Source organism: Perognathus longimembris, chromosome 11 (assembly GCF_023159225.1).
Source record: "Perognathus longimembris pacificus isolate PPM17 chromosome 11, ASM2315922v1, whole genome shotgun sequence".
NCBI classification, from domain to species: domain Eukaryota; kingdom Metazoa; phylum Chordata; class Mammalia; order Rodentia; family Heteromyidae; genus Perognathus; species Perognathus longimembris.
Window position 1 is genome coordinate 38,111,414 of NC_063171.1, and position 24,110 is coordinate 38,135,523.

The window sequence follows — 24,110 nt, forward strand, 5'->3', positions numbered from 1 at the left end:
TTTTAGGGATATGTTCAATTAATCTAACTTGTCAAACTTCTTGACATAAAATTATATTATTCCCTTGTCTTTATCAGTTCTGTATTAGTAGTAATAGTGCTGCTTTCTCTCTCTTGATATTAGCAATTTCACTCTCAGTGCAGTTGGAGGTTTATATTGGGTATTTTATCTACTTAAAAATCTATTTTTTATTTAATTGATGTTTTTCTAATTCAGTCCTTTCTCAATTTGCACCCTGATAACTATTTATGTGCCTCTATCGATATCTTTAGCATGCCCTTCTGCACTACAAGTCCAGATGCATCTCTATGATGAAAACATTATAGTCCTACAAAAAAACTCCTCTAGCCGAAAACTAACATAAAATATCACTAAAAGAAGAAATAAGTAGATTTTGTCATTATATCTCTGCACAGAAGAAATTCCCCTGATGATGGCATGTTTAAAACCAGAACTTGTGCTCTTTCAAGTCTCTGTTTCACAAAGTTTCATGCTTTTATGTTAGTTTGGGGAGGGGAAAGATGACATTTCAGTTTCAGAAGCATTTGCAACTTGACCCTTGCTTTACTTTTCAACTTATTTATTGCCTAATGTCAAAACACCTGCCACCTCAGATCATTCTTCTTGATATACTCTGTGTAAGAAATAATTCCTTGGCAATGATGCTCTTAGGAACTTTTAGAAATAAAATTAGGATCATTGATCTGTGTCGTTTCACTAATCTATCCCTGCTTCAGTTCCATACCGATTCCAGTCCCAGACATTTTTACTTCTAAATTTTCCTTTTAAATTTTCATCACTTTGCTGATTCCCTTGTTAAAATGTTAGTAAATTTTGACACATTGTTAAGGTTAATTTTTCTAAGAATATTATTTAGTGTTTTAGAAACTTTCTACACTTGAGATCGCATCAATAGAACATATCATGACACACAAAAGCCTGTGCAGTACCGGATGCTGGTGGCTCATGCCTACAAACCTAGCTACTCTGGAACCTAAGATTTGAGGATTACAGTTCAAAACCGGCTAGGGAAGCAACATCCTTGAGACTTTTGTCTCCAACTAATCACCAAAAAAAAAAAAAGAAGTGGAGCTGTGGCTCAAGTAGTAGAGTGCTAGCTTTGAGCAAAAGAAGCTCGTGGACAGTGTTCAGGCCCAACTTCAAGCCCCAGGACAGGCATACAATGAAATCATGTACTTTGCATAAAAATGGATGGAACTAGAGATCATCACATTGATCAGCATAAGCCAAATTCTGAAAAACAAATTAATGAATGTTTTGCTCATGCGCAGAACTTGAAAATAATACTAAGATATAATGGCAACACTGGGACAGTTTGGGGAGGGTAAACCAATGGGTAAGGATAAGGAAAAGGAGAGGATGATATGGCAAGAGTGAATAGAACACAAGTACATATTGTACGTATGTATGTACACATAAAAATAGCACAATGAAACTCAACAAAAAGCTTTAAAAGGAAGTGTGAGGCAGGAAAGGGGCTAAGAAACAATTATATTAGATGGGGTAAGCTTGATGAAAATATATTATATGCACATTGTAGATATCAAAATAAAGCCTCTAGATACAAATTTTATGCTAACAAAATTTTAATAAACATTTTTTGCCAGTCCTGGGGCTTGAACTCAGAGCCTGAGCACTGTCCCTAAGTGCTCCAAGACCAACATGAGTCACTAAAACCATTAGCAAAAGTACTAATGGATCACTGAGTAGCCCTCAGCCATCTGCTGGCAGAACAGATGGTGATGTTGTGTTCTTGCTAATATTCTTTACTGTGGATGCATTAAAATTCAGGAATAATTGGAAACCAAGCTGATGAAAATCTTTGTCTTCTCCCTGTAAAGACATAATTGTTCTTCTATCCAGGGCATGGCTGGGCTATGTTTTCCTTGGGAATGCTGATCCTAAGCTTCAGTGGGAGACGTGGCTAGACTTCTGTTTGTGGTGGATGGTGTGGTGACAATCTTTGCTCTCCTCCATACAGTTGGATCCTTCCTGGTGCTGGTAGCTAGTATGTATGCACTGTTGTCTTGATTAACATCTTTATGATTTAACTTTCCCTAGCCTTCTACTCAACAAGGGTTAAACAAGAATTCCTTGCTCCATTAATTTTCTTTCTTTTACTTGGTTACAACACAGATAATTATCAGTGGCAACATATTTCCTGTATTTGATTCTACATATACTTTCATGTGACTACTTGTTTTATTATTCCCCTTATTTAGTCTTTCCTGCTTATACAAATAAGCCTGCATACAAACAAACCTGAAGTGTTATCTGCAAAATACCCATTAAAATTGAAAAATATTAACTAACGCCAAACTCAAGCATCTTTTGCCTAGAAACTAAATACTTTTTACTTCGTATCTTGAGAATCGTGTGTTCATTTGAAGACTCTGAGAAGACAAGATGTTTCTGAATAAAAACATAGAAAATAGACCAACTCCTTCACCTAAAGACCTTTCTCCTTTTCTTTTAAATGTATGATTTCAGAATTTCAGAGACAAGACTCATACTTCCTGTATTTAATGGCAAACAAAACATTCGGCTGTTATGGGGTGTGTGTGTGTGTGTGTGTGTGTGTGTGCGCGCGCGCGCTGTGCGCGCGCACGCGCGCACATGCCAGTTCTGGAACTTGAACTCAGGGCCTGAGCACTGTCCTGAAGCTTCTTTTGCTCAAGGTTAGCACTCTACCACTTGAGCTACAGGTCCACTTCCAGCTTCTTTTGAGTAGTTTATTGGCGATAAGAGTCTTATGGACTTTCCTACCTGGGCTACCTTTGAACCATGGTCTTCAGATCTCAACCTTCTGAGTAGTTAGGCCCTAGTACTGTATTTTAAATGGTGTCAGAAATGGAAAATACATTTTAGGATTTTTAACATATTGATTTCAAATTTACTTTGTGAACATTTTCCACCCTATTGATCTCATTTCCTGCTCTGAATTAACTCCCTAATTTAAACAACCAACTGGCTAGAAAGAAGAGTGGATGAGAAGGTCTTTATTAATTTTCCAAGGGACAGGTGAGAGTCGAGAGCTGGTGGTATTGCACATACCAGGCTTTGGGGGACTAAACACAGGCAAAATAGCTTCTGGAAATGACCACTAAAAGAGAGAAGGAACAGGGGAGGCTATGCATACCCCGAGCTACTGGGTGGAACATCCTTCCATAAAGCCATCTGAAGATCAGCCAGGGGCACTGAGAGAAACAGGTAGCAGCACCCTTCATGCAATAACACTTTCCCACCCCAGATGCCAATTCTCTGTGGCAGCTGTAAGTGATGCTGTGGACAGAAGACAGTTGACAAATGGAAGCATGCACTGGAGAGGATGCAACAAGCATGTGCAGTTTGATCGTTGATGTGCAAAGGCTGTGTGTGAACCTCCTGCAGGTGAGGCCTACATTCAAGTGGGCTGTTTACACTAGCCCAGGTGAGCAGATTGGGGTCACTGTAATTTTTGGTATAGATACTATCATGTCCCCATTTTATAATCTCAGATAGAGAGCCTGGATTTTTAGCCACTTTATTGAGGTATGATTGGACAAAAGACTTATGTCTTGTGTAAACCTCAGTGAATTTGTGGGTAAGCATGCACTCATAAACTCAGCACCATCATCAATGTCCAACACATATTCATCAAGTTTCTTTTCTCCTCCATTCTTACTAGTCGTAGGGTCCTCTGTGTGTGTGTTGAAAGCACTTCTCATAAGGTCTATCTCCAACAAATTACAAGTGTGTATCAGAATTCTGTATAATAGATACCATGATGCATAGTATACTCCCAATCTCATATTTTCTGATAACTGAAACTTTATGCCCTGTGAATATCACTTCTCCATTGCCTCCTCCTGCTTCTAAGAACTCATATCCTTTGTCCTAGCTGGAATACACTTATTTAAATTCTACAATGACTTTTGATCCCTGTATGAGAGCCCATAAGGTCCCTAATGACCTAACTCTAGTTCTCTAGCCTGGTCCATTGCTTATTCCAACCCAGCTACATTACAATTCTCACAGCTTTTAGAAAACACCCAGTAAAATGATAGATTCTGTTTCTTTTGCCTGGAACCCTCTTCCTCCAGAGACACAAAGTTTGTTTCTTGTGCTTGCTTGAAGTCTCCTCTAATGCTGTCTGCTCAATGCACCCAATCTGGTCATGATCTTTGCCTTAACTTCTCTCTCATTTCCTTTCCTGAATCAGTTTTTAATTGTACTAGAAATCATCATCTGTATGTATTGTCTGTCTCCCCAAACCCTCCACAAACAATGTAAGTAATGTGAGGACAGAGCATTTTGTTTCTGTGTCCCTGCTGTATTTCATTACCTATAATACCTATTACGTAGTTAGACTCCTATAATTATGTGTTGAATATGTAGTATAGTGATGATTGCAGTGATCTGGGAGCAATGTGACCTACAGTACTTGCTAGTACTTGCCTTTGTCTCCTCACCAGTAAAGTTTAAATAATAGTATCTGCTCAAAATTTCTATAAGTACTACATGGCCAACATGAATATAGGATGCATAGTGCATCTGACCTACCCATGTTCTACCATGCTATAGTCAACTGGATGTAGGGGGTACACGCAGTACTGGGGCTTGAACTCGGGGCCTGGGCACTGTCCCTGAGCTTTTTGGCTCGAGGCTAGTTCTCTACCACTTGAGCCACAGCTCCACTTCTAGATTTTTGCTGTCTATATCTCACAGACTTTCCTGGCTGGGCTGAATTTGAACCCTGGTCCTCAGATCTTAGCCTCCTAAGTAGCTAGGATTACAGGCGTGAGCCACCAACACCCAGTTCTCAAGTTACCTTTTATTGTTCAACCAATTTCAACTATAAAGGAGGTATTTCTCTCATTTGTTATAGTATTTTAGGTGATTGCCAATATAGAATCACAATTATTGACAATGGAATCCGTATCTGTATTACACCTTTGGCAATGATGTTGCACTTGCATTGAGATCATACAAAATGGAACAGGATGTGACACCTTATCAAAGAGGCTTGGGGGCTTGGATGTTTAGAAGACTGGTCCAGACAGAAAAGCAAGTTTTGATGGTGGAACAATAACTAGTAAAGGATGGAACAATTCAACAGGAGAAACCTGATAATGGGGAAATAGCTCCTGAGGCAAGGTGATGAACTGGTTTTACTTCCTTCAGGGTAATAGCTGTGTTCCAAAAGGCTCTACCTACCTTGTGTTGGCAACCTGAAGAAGCTGTCCTGTGCTTTCGCCATCCTTTAAATGCAAGGCTACAGAGCAGATGTCACATACTTACCTTTATTCATCTGCAGGTGAAAAGTTTGGAGGCCAGACAGCCCCCTTTTCTGTTTATGTTGCTCCACTTAAGTCTTTTGGGTCTTCTGCTTATCTTCTCCATGAGGCCAAAAGATATGAGACAGGCTTCCTCCAACACCAACCATAGCTTACTGACAGAACACAGTGACTGCACCCTTCTGAGCAAACTTTGGGCCATTATATTCTAATTCCACCAGTCCTGCAAATTCTCTCCCAAAATTAATTTATTCCTAGAGAAATTGTCAGTGACTAACCCTCGACCTCTTTTCCTAGACTTCTGCTTTTCATTTCTTATATTCTGTGTTCTCAACAGAACATAGTAACGTCAGCAAAATCGCATCACCTTCTTGGTTTTCTATCTAGAGAGATAGCTACTGGGGAAATAAAGCAAAAAAAATCCAGCAAGTTCTATGCTGCAGAGTTCTAACAAAATGATACCGCTAGTCAGCCTTCTCCCACTGTGATTAAGTGGCATACCTGGTCTTTTGGTACCAGATTTTCATGCACCGCTTTGACAGAATTATTCAGCCCAAAGGACTATAATACAGGCATGAGATAGAACTTTTCTGACAATATCATAGACTGATGTTTAAAACTATCTCAAATTCTATTGTGTTTCTTGTAAAATAATCAGATGTCCCTGATCAGTTTTTTATCCAATCTTTAATTGAGCCCTGGTAATTTCATGAAACAGGAGAATTCTTACCCTTTTACTTCATCAAAATCTATGCCCACTTCTAAACTACAGTCCACTGTCAGGCAGAGAAGTAAAAATCAGTAAGCTATTTAACTCAAGAACCCCTGAACTTTCTGAAAATCATTGTATATGGTAGCCATTCTTCCCTAGGAAATTCCCTGGGAATTTCCCATGGGATCACCAATAAACCCAGAGTGCCAACAATAATAATAGTAATAATAATAATACCCTGGAATCTTCCCCCTCCTTCCTCATTGCATATCTGTCTCTTAGCTTCTTGCTATGTATACAAAAGAGTAACCTGAAGAACAGATAGGACCAAGAGTTAACACTTTAGCATCTTCTTGCTTTTTCTTTCTGATTTTCTTTTTGTCTCTTGCATTTTTCCCCTAAGTAAGTTCTCAACATGTAACATCTAACTTACTGTGGCTGTCCTGAAAGCCACAGTCTTCCTGCCTCAGCCTCAAAAGTACTGTGATATCAGAAATGTAACACTGTATCTTGCTCATTGGCAGCTTTGAATAATAGCAGTTGTCTACCACATCTTCTATTGACCCCAGCACTTTGAAGAAATATCAATGTCTGTGGCTGATCAGAGAGAAATTGGTGCCACTAAAAATCTCTTGTAGTAAGTCAAAGTTCAATATCATTTATTCAATTAATAAACATGTTTAAGAGCATCTACTATATCAAACTATAATCTAGGCAAGAAGGTACACGATGGAGATGGATACAATTAAGGAATCCTCAAAGCCAGTATTCTCTTTCTAACTGTTCAAAATGTGGACTTGACCTCTCAGTACATTACATCAACAAAGACACAATCTCTTGGACGTAGATGTGCTAGTCCAAATCTATCATCACTTGATATGTGTGAGATCCCATATGTTATTATTTTATTTACACATTATGAGGACACATTAGCCATCCAGTAACCATGGAGCCTGAGACACTTAATCTGACACTTCACCCCTGGTGAGACATGAAAGAAGAGAGGAACCATTTTATTAAGAGTTCATTCAAATGAGGCAGAGTAAACTGTCACTTTAATGATACACAGAATTCTGTCAGCATTTATTGAAATCTATTACATTCAGGCAGAATCAACACCACAATTTATGGAACTGGTGCAAAACCATAATGCACCATCACTTATTAGAAAATGATGAAGTTGGGCTGACTGTGGCTTAGCGGTAGAGTGCTTGCCTAGCATGCTTGAAGCCCTGGGTTCAATTCCTCAGTACCACATACACAGAAAAAGCTGGCAGTGGCACTGTGGTTCAAGTGGTAGAGAGCTAGCCTTGATCAAAAGAAGCTCAAGGACAGTGCCCAGAACCTGAGTTCAAGACCCATGACTGGGAAAAAGAAAAAGGAAAAAAGAAAGAAAATGATGCAGCACAAGAGGAGCACAGTGGAGCATTAAAACTAGGTGTGTACCCAGTGTACGTGTCTCTGCCTGCCTGCACAGGTACAAACATGCAACTCCTACTTTCAAGTATCTGAGAGGAAGAGAAGAGTATGAACCTACTATCCCACTGGTTAGAGAACATTGAGATAATGTTGAGGAAGATCTGTCTAATTTTAAAACGGGAGCTTCTAATTGGACAATTCTGGGCAGTGTCCATGAAAAAGAAACATCTGAGTTCAATCCTGAGGAATCACTGTTGAAGAACTTGTGATAAAATCAGAAAAAAAAAATCCTTGTAAAAGATGAAAAGTATGGGTTTTCCTCCTCAATTGGCTTCCATGTCTCTGTCAGAACAAGCAGTTTACATAAAATTCTATTTTCTTTAGTAGCCACATGCCATATTTAAGACTCAAACAAGAATTTTGTGAATAAGGTTAAACTCGTGTCACCAACACTGATTCAAGCTTCTTTTCCATGCCAGGATTCTGTTTTTGATCCATGATTCTTGTGCCAAGTAGAGCTGATGGGTTGGATCCCTGGGGTCCTGGGCCTTGGTTTCCGTAGGAAAGGCAGAGTTGGACATATGGGGAGAATGGACACTCTGATTTGAACTGTGAACAAGAAGAGGATCTCAGTCTCAAAGAAAAGGACTTGGGGAGACAGGTAGAAAGAAAAAGGAAGATTCAAGAAAGAATAAAGCAGAAGACACTGGGTAAACAGAGAAGAATAACAAAAGGAGTACCTTTGCTTTCTCCAGCACGCATGCAGTATGACCATGACCAGGGCAACTATGACAGTCAGACACAGCAATGTTATGAGGATGGAGTGCCCACCTGCTTGGGGCAAGAGAAGCGTGTCAGCCCATGAAGGATGTCTAGAGTTGCTCATGCTGTTGGGGGTAGAAGTTTTCCAGGAGTTCTCATCTGTGTTTTCTAGAGATCTCACTCAGCTCCACTTGATCTGTGCTCCTTGTCTCCTCGCCAAAGGAAAAATTCCCACCTTCTTTTCCCTTTGGCACCTTTCATTCCCTACTTCTAGTTTCTTCTCATTTAACTGCTGTCATTCTCAAGTGTTTTATTACTAGATACTCCCATTTTTATCATTCTTGTGCCTATCATTCCTCACTCTGAATCTCCAGGACAATCTCCTATCCTTCCCGCCTAGGCCCCAAGCCCTTCTCACCCCAGGGGATGACTATGTCATGCCCTCCCAGACTGCTGTGCTTCACTCGACAAGACAGTCCAGCTGCCTGCCCAGCCGCTACATCCAGGGTTGCTCGCAGGTACCAGGTCTCATCTGCGTTGGGAAGGACATCACCTTGCCGAGTGCCTGCTTGCTCTTGGTTACCTCGCATCCACATCACCCACACAGGCTTTGGATGGAAGCCAGAGACATGACACACCAGCCGCAGATGGCCAGGCCCAGGACTGGGGCCACTGGACAGCCAGACTTCAGGCTTCACTGCACAAGAAGATGAGAAGAAATGGGACTTTAGGGGGAGCATCCCAAGCCACAGCTCAGGAACCTGGATGCCTCTGCCGTCTGAGTCATCATTGCTTTCTCTTATCTAGTAAACAAACCAGATATCTCTCCCTGTAGCCTGTCATTTCATATTTCAAAATAATGATGAGAAGTGACCAGTTAAAACCAAGCAGTAAGCATGCATAGTAGACAAGAGGGTTGGGCTCACTTTGCTGCTCCAGTTCCGACTTCCCTGCTTCACGAAGACTTGCCAGAAGCGGAGGGCAGAAGTCACTGAGAAGGCTCTGCACTATTTTCTTAACGATCAGATATTGGTTGAGCACTCTGCAGATGTTCTGAGCCTGCTTTCCTGCACCTGGAGCTGGCTCCCAGGAACCTCCTTGAAAACTCAGGAGATCTAATCCCTGGTAGGCTCCATTTAAGAACCTCTCGTAGGCTTTCCCAGTTTGCGTGGTGCACCCACCAGATATCTGGAGCTCAAACGGATCTGAGGGTAGACAGAAAAGACAATCAATGTGGAAATGACAAGGATGGAATATAAACACTCCAGAAGCCAGCCCAGCCAGAAAAGTGAAGAAAAATACCAGGATAATCATACATGAAAGACTAAAGTTGAGATGGGCAATGGGAAGGCAATTTGTGGGAAGAAAACTCTGAAGACAGTAAAGATCCCTTGAAGTAATTAATAGGGAAGTCATAGATGGAAAGGCTGTCAAGAAGGCAGAAGATTTGTCTGGAGAAACTCAAATAGGAGTATTGAAGTACAGGTAGGCCATGTGGGCATTCCAGCAAGGAGAGAAGAGGGCAGACATAATGCTGCATTCAGAGACATGAAGAGAAAATGCCCATGCACGCTCTCCTCTGTCTGTGGTAGGGTAGCATAGTAGTAGAAGATGGAGAACCTTGTGTGAGGCAATGGAAGAGAGAGAATAAGCTTAGAAGGGTAGGAAGATAGCCAAAACTTTCATGCCTTGGGAGCTGGTTAGAGACCTCAGACAGACAATTACCATGGAAAGACAAACTCACATTCAAACTGGAACTGACTGGCAAAGTTCTGCACTTCCAGGGTGAAGCCATGGATAAACAACAGGAACAGTGCCTGCAGCTTCTGCCACTGTTCCTTGCTGAAATTCCCATGGGACCAGGGCTTCACAAAGCGAATGGTGTCCGAGACTTGGTCCCAGCGGTAAGTCTGTAGCTCACCTAGCCAGCCTGAGCATTGGGTGTATGCCAAGCTGTGGTTGACAAAGGAGGAGGTGTGGGCTATTCTGAAGGACAGGGGCTCTGCTGCTGCTGGATAATGCCATTCCATAGGCTGGGATGCTGGAGAGAGAGAGAGAGAAAGAGAGAGAGAGAGAGAGGACCAAAGTATGAGAGAAGAGATTTTGCAGGAAAAATAGGAGTCCAGAATAGAAATAATTACAGAATGCACATTTCCCTGAGCTTCAATTTGCCTGAGACAAGTTCCTCTCTCCAAAACCAGAGACAGAAGTAGACGGCAGGCAGAATTCTCTCCCTGCAATGATCCTGGAATACAGTCTCCTAGAATACATCTCGTAGGAAAGATTGGTGTTATTTAAAGCCAGGTTCTCCCCCAAGAACTTTCTCTCCTCCTGTGCCCACCACAGACATCTTTACACATGAGCTTTCCTTACCAGCAGTGCTTTCTCCATTCCAGACAAGTCCCCTGAAGAACAGAAGGAACAGGAACAGCATTGAACCTTTGATGTCTTGGCCAGATAATGGCCCTTGGAATTCAGATATCAGCTCCCTCCCTGCTCTCTCTCTCATACTCCTCTCTGTTTTCCTTTGCAGCACATACCACCCGCTCCCTCTGCCCACTTCCCTGTGAGATAACCTCATTGCTTCCCTCAGCCGCAAAGCTCCACAGAGCCTCTCATTTCCTGTCTACTTCTCCCACTACTGGCTTTCACCATGCCCTGTCTGTATCCTCCTGACAACCAACTGTTGTAGAAATCTGTCACTTGGTCATGTCTACAGTCTGCCATCTGGTTGAAAGAAATCAGGCACTTTAGCAATCAAGTCCATGCTTGGGTTCTCAATGTTTTCATGGATGAAAAGGAGCAGTGGAAGCCACTCAAAATTCACCCACTGAAACTTCTAGTAGAATCCTCACTGTGTATATGCTGGCAGTCTGCTTCTTTTCCTGTCTTCCAATCTTCCTCTGTCTCTTGGTCTTCCCATCTTTATCTATGAACCCATCACTTTTGCCTCTGAGTCAACTTTGGCTCATCTCACTTGTCACATGTATCTTCCCTGTCCCCTCAACCTCTCCTCAGTCACTTCATTCTGTTCTTATCAGAGTCATTCAGAGAAGGCACTAAACATCCCCCATGTGGCTTACAATCTGCAGGCAAATCTCCATTGTCCATAGCAAGAAAGGAGTAGAGATGACTAATTAATTGATACTTTCTGATACTTTAAAGAAATGGTCTTTTGTTCAGTTTCCTCAGTGAAATTAAATACCACTGTTGAAGGTGTCCTTGAGTGGGGGTCATTTCACCTGGAAGTGGTGAGCTGCAGGGCAGGGAGATTTCCACCTATATTGTAGAGATGGTCTGAGGGAAATAAACAGGGTCCTTGGGTGCCCTATTCTACCTAAACGAAATATCACGAGCATACATAGAGAGTATGGGCTAGCCACACAGAGGTATGAAGAAAGATGAATGGCAGGCATGAAGGCTTCCTATCCATTATTGTGGCTACAAGCACTGGTGACTCCATGGTAGGGTCTGGTTAAACAAGTGACTCTATGGAACTAGAGTATTCTTGGAAGAATTAATTGCCATACCATGGCTTGACATTTGTTCTTTGGTATTAGTAATGAAAGCCTTAGGCAGTCAATATTTCATTCCTCTGCTTGGTTTTCCTAATTTTATCCAAGTAGCATTAATTTGCAGCCCATGTAGTTCTAAATATATATATATGTATATATATGTATATATATATACATATATATATGAAAGAGACACTAAGAATCCAGAGATAAAAGGCCTTTCAATAAAATGAAATAAAAATCCCACCCAAAACCTCTACTTTTCTTACTGAGCAGGTTCATGTTAAAGTGGGAAAGGGAAAAACAATATGGAGGTCAGCCATCATCTAGCAAAGAACTGTGCATGGTAGGAGAAAATCTGAGCCATTCATGAAGGGAGACAACACAGGACAGGGAGGATGTAGATGCATAATTTAACATGAGCCGTGTTGAGACTATAGTGTCAGATGGAAGAATCTGGATGATTCATGACAAGGGGTGTTGTGAACCTAGACCTTCCAAGCACATGATGACACAGAAAGAAGTATAAACTTCTACAAAAATTCCCCATCGCCTTCAAATTACATTGTAAGTTAAGGTGATGATAATGTCATCTTTACTTCAGGAAATACTAAAGGATATTGAAGAGTCATCATTAGTTCCTTCTTTCAATCATTAAATAAACATTTATTTGCCTCCAAATCTATGCCAGAGATCTTACTAAAACCTGAGAATGTGATGGAATTTCAAATTAAGAATAGAGAAGAAGGGGCTGGGGATATAGCCTAGTGGCAAGAGTGCCTGCCTCGGATACACGAGGCCCTAGGTTCGATTCCCCAGCACCACATATACAGAAAACGGCCAGAAGCGGCGCTGTGACTCAAGCGGCAGAGTGCTAGCCTTGAGTGGGAAGAAGCCAGGGACAGTGCTCAGGCCCTGAGTCCAAGGCCCAGGACTGGCCAAAAAAAAAAAAAAAAAAAAGAATAGAGAAGAAGATAAGTAGGCCAGACGGTTAGAAAGAGATGAAGAAAGAATCTGATCTGGGCTCAGGTAGTGGACCTGACTCTGCTGAGAGCTGAAGATGGCACTAAATGTATACTCAACATCAGGAACCAGTGATAACCTCAGTAGACATGACTTGCTGGCCTGGATCAATGAATCTCTACAGTTGAATCTGACAAAGAGTGAACAGTTGTGCTCAGGTGCTGCCTTTTATCACTTTATGGACATGCTATTCCCTGGCTCTATTGCCTTGAAGAAAGTGAAATTCCAAGCTAAGCTAGAACTTGAATATATCCAGAACTTCAAAATACAACAGGTTTTAGGAGATGGAGTGTTGACAAAATAATTCCCGTGGATAAATTAGTAAAAGGAAAGTTTCAGGACAATTTTGAATTTGTTCAGTGGTTCAAGAAAATTCTTGATGTGAACTATGATGGAAAAGATGACCCTACAGCTGCCAGACAAGATTAAGAAACTGTAGTGGCTCCCACCCTTGCTGCCCCAGCTTTGAATAAACCCAAGAAACCTCTTGGCTCTAGCGGTGCAGTTCTACCAAGGTCCCCATTTCAACACAGAGAACTACTGCGACTCCTAAGGTTGGCCCGGGGGTGGTGCGAAAGAATCCTGGTGTGGGCAACAGAGATAAGGAAGCAGCCAAATCGATGCGGCAGGAGAGATTTCTACTTCAGAAAGCGAAAGAACTTTCAATTGATTTGCCAGGAGAATGAGGGAGGAAAGACCCTGTATTGCAGAGGATTGTAGACATTCTCTATGCCACAGATGAAGGCTTTGGGATACCTGATAAAGCGGGCCCACAGGAAGAGCAAGAAGAGTATTAACAGCCTGGACCAGCACATCAACATTGAATTCTCCACTCCAAAATCATGTGCTTAACTGTAAAATACTCCCTTTTATTTTCTTTGCATAAGCAAAAAGTACCTCTTCTTAAAAGGGAATGTTGCAGAAGTTTCATTCCTTTTCCAATAAGTTTGAGTTAGGAGCTGATAGCAGAAGCAGTATTAACATCTAGTTGGTTCACCTGGGAACAGAGAGGCTGACCATGGGGCTCAGCGTGTGGGTACTGGTCACACTGATTGCCCAAGAAGGTGTTTGATGTAACACTGAGGTGGCAGCCTCAGTAGAGACATGTAAAGACTGAATTGAATTTTAAGCTAATGTGAAATCCTGGCAAAGAATGTTTTAATAAATAAATGCCTTCAGAGTATTTAAAGTATGCTTCCATATTTCAAAATAGAAAATGTAATGTGACAAGGAGATATCATGTGTCTGACTTTGTGTCTGGGAAGGAGGGGCCAGACTTTGGGAACATTTGGAGCCTGCTGCCTCAGGCCTTACAGGACTGCTTGAATCCTCACAGGCCACATCTTTGGCCCCAAAGTGAAGTCTAAAAAATTGCTCGGTAAGGCCATTTGGTACCATCAGCCAGATGCATCCCTGCTATAACCAAGTGGCATGGTTGCCTGGGTGAATAGTGTGTTTCAGCCCTGAGATGGTTTGAAGTGAAGACCTAGATTTTCATTGATCAGTATTCTGTTGTTGTTTTTCCAATTATTCTTGAAATCACTTTGTATTGTGCTTTTTGGGAAATAAGACGTGCCCAGTTTTGTTTTGGTGTTTTTTTTTTTAACCTAACAACTACGTTTGGGAACTTGCCCACATCTCTGGTATTCAAATAGGAGCTGTGTCCCATTTTACTGTGTGTGTTGTTTTTTTAAGTTTATATTGAACATGTTTCTCTTCTCTTCTCCCTTTGTCCACTGGGGGCTCCTCTTTGGCTCCTTCAGTTTGCTGCTTCCTGTTGGAAGTCCAACAGGCAGGTACCAATGCTACGTTCTTGCAAGACCTCTAGCACAGGGAGTGATCATTGATGTCCATCGTTACCTTGAGCTCTCCAAGGCTGGGGTGTTTTCCACATCTGCTCTTCACAGCTCCCCACTGTTATCCGGATGCTCTGCCAGTGCACTAATCTCTTTGGAGATAAAATTCACTAGTGTGTTAACTAAATGTCAATTTTCTTTTGCAGAAAATACAGTACTGTGTCTGAATTAATTATTAGTATTTGAAAGATTTCATTCCTTCTCCCTCATTTGCTTTGCCCATAGCCTAGTCAGTCCCTTTGTTGGGCAGAATTCTGCAAAATGTATTTCACCCATTACTGAGATAATTCAGTCCCTGATGTGTTTGTATTGATTTGTTTCTGGTGGTAGCTTGTCCTAAACTGTGTGGAGAAATCAAGGTATTTTATGATACAATTGTTGTGTAGTGCATGCTTTGAGTGGAATTCAGAGGGAAACACAGCTCCATTGACTAACAACACCAAAAATGCAAGTAGCCAGACATTGTTGAAAGGACAGTGGTGCTGTTTCCCTTTTGTGGCCTTTGAGACTTTGTTGCCCAAAAAGTCCTTTTTATTGGAAACCCATTTTCCACCTGGTATTTCCTAACATGTTTTTTTCTACTTTAAACAGTTTTTAAATAGCTGTATATTTCAAGAAAAAATACAAATGTGTGTGTGTTCACCATTGTCATAAATGCTGGATTTAAAAGTACACAGTGACATCATAAAAAATGATAAGAAGGACAGATGGGGGTCACATTGCTAAGGAAAGGCTCCCACACTATAATGACAGAAATGAGTTCTGGAGGAAGATTAAGAGCTAACATAGAAGCCAGATGCTGATGGCTCACACCTATAATCCTGGCTCTTCAGGAGGTTAAGACCTGAGACTCACAGTTCAAAACCAGTCCAGGTAGGAAAATCTATGATGAAATTTGTATCTCCAACTAGCCATCAAAAAATCCAGAAGTCAAGCTGTGGCTCAAGAGGGAGAGCACTACCTTGAGTCAGAAAGCTCAGGGACAGGACTGGGGATATGGCCTAGTGGCAGAGTGCTTGATACGTGAAGCCCTGGATTTGATTCCTCAGCACCACATATATAGAAAAAGCCAGAAGTGGCACTGTAACTCAAGTGGTAGAGTACTAGCCTTGAGCAAAAAGAAGCCAGGGACAGTGCTCAGGCCCTGAGTCCACTCCCAGGACTGGCAAAAAAATAAAAATAAAAGCTCAGGGACAGCACCCAGACTCTGAGTTCAAGCCTCAGGGCCAAAGAGCTAACTTGGAGCAGTGAGGGAACACAGTACTAGTAAAGACCCAGTAAATACTGTCTTCCAGGTGAGGAACTAAAAAAAAAAAGGCCCAAATTAACTATGTTTCACAACAAACTGTCTCATTTGTTACTGAAATTCTTTCTTTGATAAAACAGGCAAGGGATAATTTTGGCCATGATCATCCACTGACTTCCATCGCACACTCTAGTAAAAGTTCTCTCATGTTCATATTTAGACCAGTTCAGAAGACATTGTCTGGCATTGACACCCTCTACCCACATTTGTCTGCAGCAACTGATATTCTTCACAAGCTGCACTGTGTAACCTGGTAGCCATGTATTGTCAGCCAGTGCTTTCAGAATGACAGCCTTCTCCTTGCCATGATGACAGAAGGGGAGGGGAGGGGAGGGGAGGGGAGGGGAGGGAAGGGAGAGGAGAGGAGAGGAGCAGTCTTGAAGGAAAAAGTCAAGGAAGAGCACAAGTCCCTGAGTTCAATCCCCAACACTATACAATAAAGAGAAGGAAAGAGAAAGAAAAGGAAGGAGAGGAGAGGAGATAAAAAGAGGAGAGAGAGAGAGAGAGAAGAAATGAAAGGAGATAAAAGGAGAGATGATAAAAGGGAAAAGAAGAGAGAGAAGGTAGAAAGAAAAAAATGGACAAGAAGAGGAGAGGACGGGGGAGAGGGAATGGGAGGAGAGGGAAGAAAGGAATCAGAGACACAAAACAAATTGAGAAATGTTTCTTTCAAAAAAAAAAAAAAGAAAGAAAGCTATTGAACCTGCATAAACAAGCTTGGCTGTAAGCACATATCCTTTCTATACCCTGTACCCTCACTCTATTTTATCAATGCATGGGAGGTCATTAGCATGTAGCTAATTTGATTTAGACAAGAAGAAGAAGACAAATAACACACCCAGGAGCATCATGAAAAGCAGCAGCAGGATCCATGACAAAAAAGGGGGGTGGGGATAAGTTAGTTTCCTAGCTGTCCTGAGGCTTCAACGCCAGATGGAGAAAAGAAGAAACCTGCCGACTAGACAGAAAACCTGGCAGGAGACTCTATGAATAAGATGGTCTTGGGGGCCTTGATTAGTTTCCACATGTTCCTGAGTCAGTAAGGAAGCCCAGCTGTATACGGCTGCATACCCACTCCACAGAGACCAGAAACGACAGCTTCCTGCAAGGCCTTGAACAATAGATGGCATTGCATATGCATATTCTGGAGATTTTAAAAATTAGCCGAAAAAATAAATTATGGTAGAGTAGCAAACTTCTTGAACTTGGAACACACTTCCTAACACAGGCATTCCTTGGCAAAAGGCACAAGTCTTATCTCTTAAAAAATTTGTGCACAAACTCTGACCACTTAGGGTAAGCACTAAACTGTGCTGCCAGAGAAAGTCAAAGTGAAGAGCACAAGCAAGGATCTTAAACACCATACCAAACACATAGTACAGAGTGTCATTCTATGCAGCACTAGTGCCGGAGACACACCAAACAAACACACAGATCAACAGCACTGATGGAGGGAGATCTCTCTACAATTTATAAAATCCACCTTTCAGCAACAAAGACAATACATAAAAATAAAGATGCTACAACTGACTAGAACTTTCTTTCAAGGGTTTGTTATGTAGACAAGAAGTTTTTCACACATATTGTAGAGCAGTGCTACCTAATACAATTATTTGCATGATGGACAGTCTTCTATTCTGTATTAACTAATGCAGAATTTCATATAACTCACTTTAATTTAACCTTGGAAAATAAGTCCCCATGTTTGCTATGGTTTGAGTCTAGATGTATTTGGTTGGTTCACAGAATGACACACTAGGGGGCTGGGAATATGGCCTAGTGGTAGCGTGCTTGCCTTGCATACGTGAAGCCCTGGATTTGATCCCTCAGCAACACACACACACACACACACACACACACACACATATATATATACATTATATATATATATATATATATATATATATATAGAGAGAGAGAGAGAGAGAGAGAGAAGGCCAGGTGTGGTGCTATGGCTCAAGTGGCAGAGTGCTAGCCTTGAGCAAAAAAGAAGCCAGGGACAGTGCTCAGGCCCTGAGTTCAAGCCCCAGGACTGGCAAAAAAAAAAAAAAAAAAGAAAGAAAGAATGGCATACTAGGAACCTCTAAGGGGAGATCATATTGACATCCTTGAGTCACTGGGAATATATACCCACAAAAGATTACAGAACCCAAACGAAACGCTTTCCCTGCCCCCCCCCACCTGTCTCTGCTTCCTCACTCGTGTTGTCAATGGTTCACTCTGAGACACACCCTCATCCTTAACATCTGTCATTCTTGCTAAAGACCCAAAACAATGGAACTGCCCAACTTTGGACTAGAAATCCAGAAATGTGAGCCAAATAAACATTTACTCTTTCTAAAGTTACATCTGAGCTACATCATTACAATAATGGAAAAGAGAATAACAGACAAAATTCATCCTGGCAGTTGGTCCATCCCTCTAACTAGATCTAAAAATATAGAAAGTTCAAAGGAGTAGAATGGAAGGGTCATGGGGAGCAAGGTACAGAAAACCTGGGACACTGTAAGTGGGAAGTTTTGGGGCAGGGCTCCAAAGGCTTCCCCAATAAATCCAAAGTAGTACGTTCAGAATAGCGTCAACAGCTCTGTCACTCCATCAACAGTGAAATTCCCCTAGGACCAAGAATTCAGGAATACGGCAATGACTGACACGGGGTCTCAGCCTTGAATCTGTGAATCATGAAACTATGAATCAGGAAGCTTCACGCTTCAGCCCCAACTTCCAGAATGGTCAAGACACTGGAGACAGGAGAGCTCCGAGCTTACTGGCCAAGCTTGCCAGGCTAAGTGCAGCCTGCCTTTACCCAGACCCTCTGCCACAGTGCAGGCTGCCACCACAGAGACTCTTACCATCTTGGCTGTCACCACCTGGGAAGAGAACAGCCAGCAGCACAAGTGGCAGGAGTAGCATCGCCCTGAGAGCACCTCAGGTGCTCAGCAACACTGCTGCTCAGTACTCTGTACAGACTTCCTGTCTCCCCCACCTGACAAATCGCTCCCTGTGAATTGCATATCACAGAGGAAAATGTCCCCTCCAGGTTTCACTTCCCTCTCTCTTCTTTCTTTGGCTTCCAGCTTCTCTCCATGTCTCCACTTTCATCAGATGACAGAAGAAGAAGAAGAAGAAGAAGAAGAAGAAGAAGAAGAAGAAGAAGAAGAAGAAGAAGAAGAAGAAGAAGAAGAAGAAGAAGAAGAAGGAGAAGAAGAAGAAGGGAAAAGAAAATCCCCGGTGTGACTCTTCAAGATTCTTAACCTCTCTGAGCCGTGATGACATATCTATAAAATGCAGGGGAATGCGAAACAGCTGCCAGCTTCACCCTGCTGAAACCTGGAAGGATATTTTGGTGTATGCACCCAATTCCTCCTCCATCCCTCCCACTGCTCTGCCTTCTCTCTTCATGTCATGACGCTTTTCCTACTCTTATCCACATCTCCATTTCCCATTCTATCCCCTTGTCTGGTGTTTCTAATCCTATGTTCTTGGTTCTGGTTTTCTGTTTTCATTTCTTCTCTTATACTTCATCAAACTGCCCAGAATTTCCCATTAAAACCGTGGAGGTGTGGGGGAGGAAGACAACTTGCCAAGGTCCTAGTGGCAAAAGTAGAACCAGACAACTGAAAATCCAGAAGAAAAACCTTATTTTCTTTATTTGTTAACCAAACCAAATATAAAGAAATAAATATGAATCTATGAGCTTGAAACATTTTCATTCCAAAGCATAAAAAATCTTTAATATCCGCAATTTAATCACAGTAGGATGGTGGTTAAAAAAGTAGATTGGCTCCTGAAAGTTTTTTAAAACAAATTTGTTTAAGTTTGCCACCACTTGTCCACTTAAGTCTGGGCCTGTTCCTCCTCCTTTTCATGGGATACATTGTTTATACAACTTCTGCTGTGCTTCTAGTCTTGTGGGGATGTATTTCCTTGTTGCAAATTCAAATGTAGTTCTTTTGTTTTATTTAAGCATATGTATCAATGGCCTTCAAACTCACCTCCAGCTTTCAGTATTTCTGGCTCCAAGAGGGAGAGGACTGAGCCACCTGTTTCCACACAAGATGACAGATGCAGGCCATTTACTCAGTGTTAACTTGAGAGCAGACCATTGGCTGTGGGGGACGGAGCCACCTGTTGAAGCTGATCTGACTTTGGATCTTCTCCAGGAAAGGAAAACATTATTCTCTCCAGTGTTCAGCTGGGTTGTGTTTTCCTTGGCAACACAAGAACCAGGATACACTGGACAGAAATATTCAAAATATTCATGGTGGCTGGCATGATGAGGATCTTTTCCCTCTTTCTTGTAGTTGGATCTCTCTCTCATATTGGTAGCAGGTATGCCATGTTCTGTTCCACAATACCCTTCAATAATGATTAACCATAGGATGCTTTTCTTTTGTCACTTGTGGAGCTTGAACTCAGGGCCAGGGCACTATCCCTAAGACCTTTTGCTCAAGGATGGCACTCTAACACTTTGACCACAGCTCCAATTCCAGTTCTCTGGTGGCTATTGAACCTAGGAGTCTCATAGACTTTCTTATTCAGGCAGGCAATGAACCCCAGTACTCAAATCTCAGTCTCCTGAATAGCTAGGATTCGACCTGTGAGCCACTAGAGCCTAGCCCATGGGATCCTTTGAGGGTCATGATTATCTTGTAGACAGGAACAAATGTGCATCACTCAATGTATACTGTATTTGTGATTACCTCGCTTATTTCCCCCATTTAGTCCTGCCTACCTACACAGAGAAATATGCTGAAGAGCCACACTTTGAAGTCAGGCCCCACTTTACCACGCGAACCCCACTTTACCATGTGAACCTGAGATAAGCAGGCCCTGTGAAGCCCAGGACAAACTTATTAGGGCCCAGCCGGTCAAGAACTCTAACCGCTGGGGATGCTTAACTCTAACTGCCCCCAGAATGTCTTGAGCCCTGTGCCTTGAGCCCTGAGCCAATCAGATTTGTACCTGTGTCCTAATCTTGCTTGCTTGAACACCTGATTGCTGTAACTTTGCTTTCTTTTTGTCTTGCTTGAACACCGGATGGCTGTAACTTTGTTTTTTGTCTTTGCTTGAACACCTGATGGCTGTAACTTTGTTTTTTGCCTTTATAAGCCCTGTGCAATCGCAGCTCGGGGCTTCCTCCTAACCTCTGCTGTGTCTGTGGGTAGGACAAAGCCCAAGTTGCAGCTTGCCTGAATAAAGTCTTGCCTTGCTTTTGCACTTTGGAACGTCTGAGTCTCGGTGGCCTTCTTGGTGGTCGTTTTGCGACTTGGCATAACAATGCATCTGAATTAACCTACAGTAACAGACTGGGATGTATATAAGGTTGTTTATTAAAACTGATTTAATTGGGGCTGGGGATATAGCCTAGTGGCAAGAGTGCCTGCCTCGGATACACGAGGCCCTAGGTTCGATTCCCCAGCACCACATATACAGAAAACGGCCAGAAGCGGCGCTGTGGCTCAAGTGGCAGAGTGCTAGCCTTGAGCGGGAAGAAGCCAGGGACAGTGCTCAGGCCCTGAGTCCAAGGCCCAGGACTGGCCCAAAAAAAAAAAAAACTGATTTAAAAAAATAAAAAGGAGACGTGCGCAGACATTCTCCCGGACACGTCTGATTGTCCTCTGGTGAGGAGGGGCTGGGTGCGGGCGGTCCATCGACCCTTCTCCTTTCTTGGCCCGCCCCAGTTGGGGCAAGCTTCCCCATCTCTCCCGAAGGTCAGGAGAATGCTGGGGGCTAAAGTCCCCGACACCAGCCCAACGTGGGGCATGAGGAAGCATAGGTTTAAAAGTGAAGCTATCAGCGAGCCAAGTCAGCGAGTTCCAAGAGGTAAGGGTATCCCCAGAAAAGATGGGGCAATCTCAAACACAGCAAGATGATCTGGCACTTAGGGTGCTGAGGTTCATGCTTCAAAGCATAGGTTTAGACATCTCAGACTCCCAGGCCAAAATGGTCTGGGAGACCTTGACGCGCGCCGCGCCCTGGCTGGTGGCCGCCAATCTTTTCAACTGGGCTACTTGGGAACCCGTCCCCTCTCAGAGTTTACCCGACCCTATCCCCCCTCAAGGCCTGTTTCTCCCCAGGCCCCCCCAACGCCTGGAGACAGTAAAGGCCCTTTTAAGATTCTCGCTCCTCACCATTCTTGGATGGAGAGGAGACAGCCCCCTGGCTGCCCAGGAGGAGAAGGGCTTATTTGCTTAACATCTGCTTTAAAGGTTTTCTGTTCTTATTGATGTTTGCTAAGTTTGGAGGTTCAGTTAAATTCTGCTTGTTGTTGGCTAAATCCTAAGTTTTCCCTAGCATTGACCTCGTGGTGTACAATAGAATGGATTTTAGCAAGCGCCTCCCACCCATGCCCCAGGTAATGGGCATGCCAAATTCCTGGAGGCTGGGCAGGGATATGGAGACTCCAGCTCCAGGTAACCCTGCCCCCCACCCTAAAGTCTGCAACTATGGCCTTACAATTCAATGTATCTTGCAATTCAAATGTGCCTTGCAACTCAAATGCTGGAAGGCGAAGGTGTCTTGCTCTGAGCCTGCTTAGGCTCTGACCAGCTCCACCACCATTGTGTCTGTGTTCTGTTCATATCTTGTCTTCCATCTCCTGGACCTTCTCTGGTCATAACATCCCACTTCAGCCCCCATTGGAGCTGAACTGGTTTCTCAAAATGTGGCTTCTTCATTTCCTCACTGGATAATCTGTGAAAATTTTTGTTTGCTGAAAAAGTTTTTGTTTTCTAACTGACCTCGTGGTTCTAAAATATGGGCAAAAGAATATCATTTTGCCACTGGAATTCCAGAAAACTTACATGGCCAATTAAAAAAAAAAATTTTCTAAGCGTGCCCCAAAGCTTGTGCACAACTGTCTGTCTGTCTGTCTGTTGGTAAAACATGTAAAAACTAGCATCATGGTTTTAAAATTACTTGCCTTTTTTTTTTTTTTTTTTTTTAGACAGTCCTGGGCCTTGGATTCAGGGCTTGAGCACTGACCCTGGCTTCTTTTTGCTCAAAACTAGCACTCTGCCACTTGAGCCACAGCGCCACTTCTGGCCATTTTCTATATACGTGGTGCTGGGGAATCGAACCTAGGGCTTCAGGTATGGGAGGCAAGCACTCTTGCCACTAGGCCATATACCCAGCCCCAAAAATTACTTGCCTTTTTAACTACTATTTTAACTTACTTTAAGTCTTATGTTAAACTGATCTTTGCAGCCTGTGGTTGGGGTCACAGTAAACAGCCTGGAGCCAATCCTGACTCTTATCACCAGACTCCAAGACAATCTATCTACTTGTCCATTTTTCTCTCCTGTGCTCTCATAAACTCTATAGGATCAAGGGACCAGAGTCATTTTGGAACAAGTGCACAAATGTGGCTACTAAGCTCGATTTTCCTAATCCAGGATTGATATTTGCTTTATACGATGCAGGTCGACATGTGTGCTAGCTGCGTAGACTGTGGCAGTCCGTGAAGCTGCCTCCACAGTCTGCTCCCAAACTAATATCTTTTTCTTTTTTTTTTTTGGCCAGTCCTGGGCCTTGGACTCAGGGCCTGAGCACTGTCCCTGGCTTCCTTTTTGCTCAAGGCTAGCACTCTGCCACTTGAGCCACAGCGCCACTTCTGGCCATTTTCTGTATATGTGGTGCTGGGGAATCGAACCCAGGGCCTCATGTATAAGAGGCAAGCTCTCTCGCCACTAGGCCATATCCCCAGCCCCCCACTAATATCTTTAACCAGTCTGTGTAGAAATTTGCAGGCAACCCAGCAGGAGATGTCCAACCCATCTCTCCTGCCTGCCTCCATCACACATGACTAACAAGGCCTGCTGATTCAGGATGGAAGAAGCTGAACATTGTCCTGACCCTTTGCCCTCTTGATTGTTATTCATTTGTGCTCTATTCCACCTGCTGGTAAGGTTAAATGATATAATATAATTTGATTTGATGGCACCTATACTTTGGTGGAGCTACAAAACTGTTAGGTGAGATTAACTGGTTAAGGCCTTGGCTTCACCTGCCAAATGGGTGGCTCCCTTACCTTCTCCCCCTTGTGTGAGAGATCCCCATGATCCTTGTGTTTACATTTGCCTTGTGTTTAAAAAAAACTGATCAAAAATACAAAAGTACAATAAATATATCATATTCTAGTATCTTAGTATCTTTTCCTTTGAAACTAATGTTTTTATTTCATATTTTCTGAGTTCTTGTTGTTTTCACATGAATTCT

General features: G+C 42.6%; 1 protein-coding gene and 1 pseudogene across 5 annotated transcripts; one reads left to right on the forward strand and one right to left on the reverse strand.

The window, feature by feature from the left end:
• Nucleotides 1-7,675: 7,675 nt before the first annotated feature.
• Cd1e (CD1e molecule) lies at nucleotides 7,676-10,624 on the reverse strand. Of its 5 annotated transcripts, XM_048356786.1 has the most exons (6): nucleotides 10,564-10,624; nucleotides 9,935-10,231; nucleotides 9,117-9,395; nucleotides 8,609-8,887; nucleotides 8,169-8,259; nucleotides 7,676-8,037 (listed from the first exon to the last, which is right to left on the reverse strand). In XM_048356786.1, the coding sequence occupies exons 1-6, from the start codon at nucleotides 10,622-10,624 to the stop codon at nucleotides 7,872-7,874; spliced, it is 1,173 nt and encodes a 390-aa protein (XP_048212743.1). In that variant the 3' UTR covers nucleotides 7,676-7,871. The 5 variants fall into 5 exon arrangements, with proteins under 5 accessions (XP_048212743.1, XP_048212745.1, XP_048212744.1 ...); XM_048356788.1 differs by lacking the exon at nucleotides 9,935-10,231; XM_048356787.1 differs by lacking the exon at nucleotides 9,117-9,395.
• A 2,141-nt stretch (nucleotides 10,625-12,765) lies between these two features.
• LOC125359197 lies at nucleotides 12,766-13,534 on the forward strand (annotated as a pseudogene).
• Nucleotides 13,535-24,110: the final 10,576 nt, after the last annotated feature.